The sequence below is a fragment of the Elephas maximus genome, chromosome 12 (assembly GCF_024166365.1).
Source record: "Elephas maximus indicus isolate mEleMax1 chromosome 12, mEleMax1 primary haplotype, whole genome shotgun sequence".
In the NCBI taxonomy this organism is placed as follows: domain Eukaryota; kingdom Metazoa; phylum Chordata; class Mammalia; order Proboscidea; family Elephantidae; genus Elephas; species Elephas maximus.
This window is the reverse complement of record NC_064830.1, coordinates 41620250-41629630: the sequence shown is the minus strand read 5'-3', so window position 1 is coordinate 41629630 and position 9381 is coordinate 41620250. Positions and strand designations below refer to the sequence as shown.

The 9381-nt window shown below is 45.0% G+C and overlaps 1 protein-coding gene across 1 annotated transcript; it reads left to right on the top strand.

Moving 5' to 3' along the window:
- Window positions 1-3601: 3601 nt before the first annotated feature.
- On the top strand, window positions 3602-9164 carry LOC126087026 (quinone oxidoreductase PIG3-like). Its single transcript, XM_049903988.1, is given in 8 exon segments — window positions 3602-3706; window positions 4173-4216; window positions 5168-5433; window positions 6689-6901; window positions 7914-7992; window positions 7994-8100; window positions 8912-8919; window positions 8982-9164. Coding segments are annotated over 8 exon segments (1005 nt in total).
- The last annotated feature ends 217 nt before the right edge of the window (window positions 9165-9381 follow it).

The window sequence follows — 9381 nt, the reverse complement described above, 5'->3', positions numbered from 1 at the left end:
CTTGAAGGAGCCCCAGTGGCACAGTGGTTAAAGTGATTGCTAAATGAAAGGTCAGAGGTTCAAAACCACCAGCAGCTCTGCAGGAGAAATATGTGACAGTCTCCATAGAGATTTACAGCCTTGGAAACCCTATGAGATGGCTATGAATCAACCCAATGGCAGTGGGTGGGTAACTATCCCTGAGGAGCCTTTTACAATTTTTTATCAGGTATCTATTGCTTCATAACAAATCACGTCAAAAATTAGTGACTTAAAACAATCATTTTATTTGCAACCAATTTTATCAACAGTTGGTCACGTTGCAGAGGAAAAATATCACAAAGTTTAGTAAAACACAAAGAAAGTTTTATTTGGCATACACTCAAAAAGGCAAAAGTGGGAAAAAAGACAAGCATGCTGCTAGAGCCATGTCTGCCTGAGTCCACGGAAATATTACAGAATAGGCAAGAATGGAAAAAAACAGACAAGCATGCTGCTACAGCCATGTCTGCCCAAGTCCAAGAAACATTACAGAGTCATCAGTATATATTAACATTACAAAATGGGCAAAACCATTGAAAGTTTCACCTTTTCACAGATTGGCTAGAAGCTGTGATGCTACATTTTGAATTTTCTTAACAATCATTGGTACAATTTTCAGTATAGTCATGGGGGTCTTCATTTGTCCAACAAATCTTACTATTCACTAAATGCTAATAAAAAAAGATAGAATTGTGACCCTAATACTCCACAGGTTTTCTCCTTTTCAAAATGGGCTATTGAGAGCTTGACATAACTAATACGATGATGAACCTCTAAGTTTTCCTTTTTTCTGCTTGCCTTCTCCTTTCTGCATACCTTTATTAATGGCTTTGTTTTCTTCTGTCTGGCCACCTGTGACTTATGACCCCTCACATAAAGATTAGAGCCCAGATGCCTGGTCTGTAAATCTTTAGCCTGGGCATGTATCTCTTTATCTTATGTAACTCATCCAGCCATCTGCGGGGTACGTGCCAGAAAAGATACTTCTAACCCTTGTAACAGTCATATATAAGCTCTAATGTAAAACTGCCTTTCGGGACTCCATAAAGACAGCCTGTGTTGCTGTCAGAATTCCCATTGGTGCCACCTCCTAAATAACCTCTCTCTCTCTTTCTGACTTGGAGTACTTTTCATTGGCTTGACTGCTCTAGGGCATGTACCCTAATCGGGCAACAGAGTGGAAAGCATATGGGTCATTACTGCTCTGTTTATGATTTGTTTATGTGAAAGCTCCCTAAAAGATGTTTTTCAAGATTGTCCTAGCTACTGCCTTTGTATCTCAGGGCCCAGTTATTATGTCCTTGTGAGTCCAGCTCCAGCTGGGTCACATTCTAGGACAAGGAACAATGGCTCCAATATTATCTCCTAAATCAGTCAGAATCAGTCTGCTTGCATGTATGTATGCCATCAAGTGGATTCCAACTCATAGTGACCCTATAAGACAGACCAGAATGCTCCATAAGGCTTCCAATGCTGTAATCTTTATAGAAGCAGCTTCCACATCTTTCTCCCTAGAAGCAGCTGGTGGGTTTGAACTGCTGACCTTTTGGTTAGCAGTGGAGCACTTAACCACTGCACCACCAGGGCTCACTTGGTATTTTTCATGTGGCTACAGTCAACTAGAAGATCATTATCTGAGGATACTTGGTCTAGGGGACCTCAGCTGAGACAACTCATCTCTGCTCCACATGGTCTCATCTTCTGGTAGCCTAGCTCAAGCTTCTTCACATAATGGTGAAAGTTTTCAGCAGCAAGAGAGGGCAAGCCCACCACAGAAGCACTTTTCATTGTTCCACTTCCCAAAGCAAGTCACATGGTCAAGCCCAAAGTCAGTGTGTGAGGGGACTAAACAGGGGTATGTTTGTATGGCTCATTGGAGCCCTGGTGGCACAGTGTTTAAGAGCTTGGCTGCTAACCAAAAGGTTGGCAGTTTGAATCTATCCCATAGGGTTGCCACAAGTCTTTGATGTGGTGAAAAACAGGTGAAATTGTGCACTATAGATTAGTAAGTAACCCTGTGTGTATCTTGCTCATTGGGTAATCCATCCCTGCTCATTAAGCAAATACTTCATGGAAACCACTTTGTTAGCTTCTACAGCTCTAGTTCATTTTTCATATGGATGCACAGTATTCATCATTTATCCAGTCATTCCCCTAGTGATGGGATCTACTTTGTTTCTAGATTTTTGTTACTACGATCAATGCTGCAATGAACACCTCTGGACATGTGTTCTTACATATTGGAGTTTTTTATTTCTATGGGACAAACTCCTCATAAGTAAGTATTACAATGTTATTACCATTATTTACAGTATTTTCTAACATCTGGTAAGTCTTCCTCACTATTCTTTTTCATATACCGTATTTCATGGCCACTTATTCCTCCATATGAATTTTAACATCATTTTACTCAATTAGAAAAATACCCTATTGGAATTATTAAATTTACAACAAATTTATGTATTAATTTGGGTCTTCTCATCCAAAAACATGGTGTTTTTCCATTTGTTCAGATCTTGTTTTCTGTTCTCCAGGAATGTCAGGAGGAGAAGTGATAAGGATTCCAGGATCGCTTTTTCCCTATTTCTCCTCACTTCTCTCCTTTAGCAGCCAACTCTTTCCTCAGCAGCACCCTGCTTTCCTACACATACTCAAGATGTCTGCCCAAAGAGCAGGATCCCAGATCTATAGAATAAATGGGCTAAAAGCCTTTTTCATATCCTTGCCTTGAGGGCTGGAAGCCTGGAATAGCATTACCTGCAAAACTGGGATAAAGATTCCTTTCCAGAATAAAAAAGAAAACCTGATTTGCCTGTTATTTTTTTTAGAGACAGCAACTAACATCAACAAGCTATACGTATTTTGAAAGGGGAAAGCCTGTTTTAGTCAGCCCCACCCCTTGTGCTGCCCTGAGTCCAGCTGTCCATTCCCATCGTGGCCAATACAGACCAGGGCTCTGGGGCTCTGCTACATAAGGAAGCCCACAAGGGAGCCCAGGGCCACGACATGCCACAGTGAGCAGAGGAGAGGAGAGGAGTTAACTCACTTGGTCTCAAGTGACTGGGGTTGTGGGTGGGGGAAGGAGGTTCCCAACTCAGAGGGAGTATAATTTGCCTAATGCTCCTCATTGTTTTCCTGTTCTGCTACATAAAAAAGGAGCCCTGATGGCGCAGTGGTAAAGCACAGCTGGTAACCAAAAGGTTGGCAGGTTGGTTCGAGCTCAGAAGGAGAATGATTTGACAGTCTGCTCCGGTAAAGATTTACAGCCTTAGAAATTTTCTGGGGCAGTTCTACTCTGTCCTCTAGGGTTACTATGAGTCAGAATAGACTCGATGGCAGTAGTTTTTCTTTTGCTACATTAAACGGCTACTCCCATTCACCCCCTTCCAGTCTCTGTCTTCTGTGTGGTATCTGCCTGGAGGCGGCAGGGGACCTCCAAGGAAGGAAGCCAGTTCTTTCCGAGACCAACAAAGGGACTCCGGCTGGCCTGCAGAGGGCGCTGGAATATCAGCTTGGAGGCTGTGCTTCTGGAAGAACCTCAGGGCTCCCTCCCTTTTTCTAACCTGTGTCCTCAGAGAACATGTTAGTTGTGCTGTTTGACAAGCTGGGAAGACCAGAAAACCTTTAGCTAAAGGAGGTGGCCAAGCCGAGCCCAGGAGAGGATGAAGTCCTCCCCATAGTGGCTGCCAGATAGACATACTTCAGGTACCCAGAAGCCTGGTGTGGCTGGTGCAGGGTGGGACACCAGAGCCTCCCTCAAGGTGGGCCTTCAATAAATATTTACCTGACAAATGAAGAAATGGCACAGGGCCCTGCCAGTAACTCATCTGGATATGTGTGCAGAGCCAGTGTCGGGAGTTCTGAGAGGTAGAATCATTTAGCCTCCTTTGTTTCCACAAAACAAAATACAAGGAGTGTTTGCAAAGCAGAATCCAGCCAGTGTTAATCTGTAGTCTACCCAGGCCTCCAGATAAGGAACTATCATTTATGAGAGTGTATGCATGTGCTAATCTCACAGGAACCCCTTTCACTATTTGCATTTTACAAATAAAAAAACCTGAGGGTCAGAAAGGTTAAAGGACATGCCCAAGGCCACACTACTACTAATCAGGGAAGCTGTGATTCAAGCCACGGTTTTTGTGGCTCCAAAGTTTGCACTCCTCACTCTGGGTGTCCCAGAGCTGGCAGGGGGCAGGTGTCTTACCAGGCATTTTCTTCTGCCTGCTGTTTGACTCACTAACACGGACTTGCTGGGGTCATTCAGACATGTGCATCAGAATCACCTGGGTCACTTTTTTCGAAATCAACATGATCAGGGCCCAAGCAAGTGTACTTTGAAAGAGCTCCTTAAGCAATCCTGATGCACACTCTGATCTAAAGTCTCTGCAGGGTCAGGGGCTCATGAGGGTTGGGGTCCATTCCTAACACAGCTCGGCACTTGATATATGGTGCCCACTCTTAAAGGAAATATTTGAGTCCAGGGTATTGTTCATAGTCCTGCTACTAACATAATTTGTGATCTTGCACAAGACATTTCCCTGTCCAGGTCTCAGTTTCTTCATTTATAAAACAAGGGGTTTAGATTAGGGAAACAGCTAAACCAAAACCCACTAGCGTCGAGTCAATTCTGACTCATAGTGACCCTAAAGGACAGAGTAGAACTGCCCCATAGAGTTTCCAAGGAGTGCCTGGCGGATTTGAACTGCCGACCTCTTGGTTAGCAGCTGTAGCACTTAACCACTATGCCACCAGGCAGGGAAACAGCTAAAGACCCTAACAATTATGACATCCATTGATTAGTGACCTACAGCCTCTTATTTGCATAAGACAAATTACCTCTCCTCTCCCTTTTTCTAGAAACCCTGGTCAACCAAAAAAAAAAAAAAACCAAACCCGTTGCCATGGAGTAGATTCCAACTCACAGTGACCCTACAGGACAGAGTAGAACTGTTTCCAAGGAACGGTTGGAGTATTTGAACTGCTGACCTTTTGGTTAGCTGCCGAGCTCTTAACCACTGCACTGCCAGGGCTCCTACCTAAGCTGATTTACCAAAGTTGACCTTTATTTGGGAAAAAGGGGGTCAAGAATGGTGACACACAGATTTCTGATCATGCTCACCACTTGTGTGCTCCTCTCTCTGCAAAGAAAAGGCCAGTACACCCCACCTCCAGCAGCCAGCAGCATTTTGGGACTTGAGGCATCTGAACATGTGGCCAAACTGGGTCCTGGATGTCAGGGGCACTGGAAGCCTGGAGATTCAGCCATGGCTGTGCTGCCTGGTGGGGGCCAGGCTCAGTATGCCACTGTTCCCAAAGGACTCCTCATGCCCATCCCGGTGGGACTGTCCCTGTTTCAGGCTGCAGCCATCCCGGAGGCCTGGCTCACCACCTTCCAGCTGTTATATCTTCTGGGTGAGGAGCCTCCCATGTTCACTCCATTAAGCATAGCTCAATTCCTCCATAACTCAGCCTCCTCAAACTCCAACAGTCCTCCAGGGCAGCTTTGGCCTGGGCACCTACCCACACCAAGAACCAGCACCTCACCCTATTGTACCACCAGTACTGTCAGGTTCTCAAACCATGTTAGCAACGGCTTGATGTTGAAGCTGAAAATCATGGTTAGCAGATAGAACACCTGTAAAGCACTTGACAGAAGCCATGTGCACACCTTCACAACGCAGGCCCAGCAGTAGTTCCAGGTTCTAAAAATCAGCTGAGCTTCTCTGAGAGCCCAAGTACAGAAGAAGGTGCCATTCTGTCAACTCATTTATTCCTCCCCAAGCCTGCTGAGGCCAGCCACGAGTTCACATGAGGGAGCCTAAAGAGACTTCGCTCCTGCCTTTAGGGAGCTCAATGTAACTAGGAAGACAAGATATAGACACGGGAATTTCACAGGAAACAATTAGACAACCATAGAGTTACCAAGTGTGGTGCTGTTTCCAACAACAACAGAAGCTCAAGATGGGAAAGTCGACGTAGGCAAGGATAGTCAGAGAAGGCTTCCCAAAACAGCAGGACTTGAGGGGTAGAGTTGTGATGGATAGAAGGTATGCCGAACATCAGGGGTGACCCAAGACAGAGCGTCAAGGTGAGATGGGCTGCTCTGCTCAGGGGTGAGGGCTGACTACTGTCACTTGTGAGAGATGAGTCTGGTGCCAGACTGTGGTGGCTTTGAATGCCAGGCTGTCTGGACTTGATGAAGAAGCCAGTGGTGAACCACCTTACATTCTGAGCAGGAAGTGACATAACGAAAGCCCCATATTAGGAGGAGCCTGGTGGCTGGCTGTGCTCCTTGTGGTGGTAAGGAGATAAATGGGTGCGTGAAAGCAGCTAGAGGAGGTCACAGGAAGAATGAATGGTGGTTATTCACTCTTGTTGACGTATACAGCAGAGATGTGCATTTTGGCGTTATTTCATAGGTAAAACAGAGATTATGGATATAGCATCTAATAACTGTTTTAAAAGGTTGTTTTCCACTTTGAATAGAGGCAATACAACAAAAAAGAACTGCCTATATAGACAAAAAGGAAGTTAAGAGGGTTTAAGAGATTCGGCATTTGGTGGTCCTGGGGCCAGGTCATCATGGTAGAGTGTGCCTGTGTGGGGAATGTGTGAATGTGTAGCAGTTGCAAAATAAAGAGAATTATTCCTGTACTTACTGTCATAGGAAATGTTCAGGCCAGACAGTTTGTGCTAATCCATGTGGGGTCAAGTGGTGTGGGCACAGCTGCCATCCAACTCACCCAGATGGCTGGAGCTATTCTTCTGGTCATGGCTGGCTCACAGCACAAGCTTCGAATGGCAGAAAAGCTTGGAGCAGCTGCTGGATTCGATTACAAAGAAGAGGACTTTTGTGAAGCAACACTGAAATTCACCAAAGGTAAACAACTGCTTCTGCAGCTCAGCAGGAATGTCAGAGATGATTAAATAAATCCTCACCAGCTTCAAGGTTGCCAGGACTCTGCTAAATGCACAACAGCTGGCCTGGTCAAACTCTAGTACTCTGGGGTTTGACCACTGGGGACAGGCAGTTGGTATTTAGGACTGAGATCATTTCCATATGCATTCCTGCAAATGATATAATTCATACACGTTTTAGAAGCTGGATAATTATCAAGAGTTGACTTGGAATTTTCCAAAACCTCTTCTTCCCAACCAGCCACTCCATAGTGAGTTAATACCAGGCTTGAGGCACTGTTTGGATCTGGAGCTAGTAGGGTTGGGGTAATAGGGTTGTGCATGCGTCTGCATTACAAAGCCAAACATGTATGTTTTTGGCTCATCCCTTTCAGTTTTTCATATGAGTAGAAAATCCAGTGCAGATACTTTGTAACTTAGATATGAACAACTAACCTGCCCTGTAGCCTGGGTAGACCTCCCCTGTTCTGTTCTCACTTATACCTGGGTGCCAGTGCACACTGTACTTAAGTGGTGGTAACAGGAGACACCAAGTCATGGTTTCAGCTCGTTTCCTTCTTGCTGCTCTCTTATGACTAGGGGATCATAAAAGATGAACTATTCACACATGCCATAATAGAGTTCAGCTACTTAAACTACATTTATAACAATGTTTCCATGAGCAATGTTGCTAGTTCCAACCTATAAATTTACCACTTGCACCTGTACTTAATTTATACCCATATATCCACAAACTTTCAAATCCACCAGGCGCTCCTTGGAAACTCTATGGGGCAGTTCTACTCCGTCCTATATGGTCGCTATGAATCGGAATCAACTCAAAGGCAGTGGTGGGTTGGATCCACAAATTTAGGGTGGCTGTGAGTTGGAACCAACTCCATGGCACCTAAGAACCCATAAATATACCATGGAGTCTTATTTTACACCAAGTTTTCTGGGTCTGACTGGCATTACAAATCTGTTTCATGTGAAACGTGCTGGAGCCAACCTTATTCTAGACTGTGTAGGCGGATCTCACTGGGAGAAGAATGTCAACTGCCTGGCTGTTGATGGTTCTCCATGGTCTGATGCGAGTAGCTAACATCAATGGGCCTCTGTTATCCAAGCTACTTTTTAAAGGAGGAAGCCTAATCACCAGTCTGCTAAAATATAGACAAATAGGTACGTGATGTGTGAAAGAAAACACATGGTTTCATTTACATAAAAGTGTGAGAAAGGAAGCTTTGTCACATCTTAGGTTAGGGAGTTTATGTAGAAACCTGCCCCCCTGGGTATATATGTACCCTGATTTCAGAGAACCAATTAGGGTTGGTCAACAGAAACCTCAACATCTGGGAAAAAGGGTGGCTAATGCTTCATACATAAACTTTCTAACAAAATGAACAAAGTATTTAGCATATTAGGAAGTACTTCTAATAGTTCCAAGATTTTGTTTCCAAAGGCACTCTCCTCAGTGTACTAAGAAAGTAATACATGTTACAGAAGTCTGTGTGGCATTCTAGCAGGCACCAACTTCGGGAAAGTTTCCCAATATGGGTTCCACAACCGTTGGAGGAAAGGAGCTCAAACATCCCTTTTGCACAGAGCCTATATAAGTCCTATCTGTGGCTGCCTCTCGCTTGAAGCTTTTATTTAGAAACAGCCCTCTGGCCATTATTGACCCCAAAACCAAAACCAAACCCGGTGCCATCAAGTCGATTCCGACTCATAATGATCCTATAGGAAAGAGTATAACTGCCCTATAGAGTTTCCAAGGACTGCTGACCCTTATGGTTAGCAGCCGTAGCACTTAACGGCTATGCCACCGGGGTTTCGGGTCAATGGCCATTATTGACAGTAGTATTTCACTCGGAGCTTCAGTCCTTATCTGGTACAGAACAGAGGTTACGCATTTGGGGGCCGGCGCACACACGCTAGGAAGTGAAGAGGGTACCCCTGTGTGCTTTTTCAGGTGTGTACCCGTTTCAGAGAGATCAAAAAGTATGGGAAGCGGCAGGGTAAGGTCTCAGTCCAGGCTGACGGATTCCTTTTCCATATCTTAGTATAAGCAAATGCTGGTGAAGGCTTCCACGGAACGAGCTCTGCCTCACTTCTCCACGAAGGACCCCCAACGTCTATTGCCACTTCTGGATAGAGTCTACCTGTTGATGGAAATCCAAGAGGCCCATGTGTACACGGAGACTGACAAGAACATGGGCAAAATCGTCATGAAGCTGCCCCAGTGAAGGCACAGGGTACAGGACACTCCACCCTAGGCCTTCTCAGAGTAAACTTGGAGAAAATTCACAGGCAAGAGTTCGGGTGCTATTCCCAGACCCACCCTAAAACACTGCCCCTTCTCGACCTTTTCAACTGACCCATGTTAAGCTGGCGTTAAGAAACAAAGAGGGTGGAGTTGAAGTGTGGTGTGCTCACTGGCGACCCCAGCTCGCAAACTAGCGC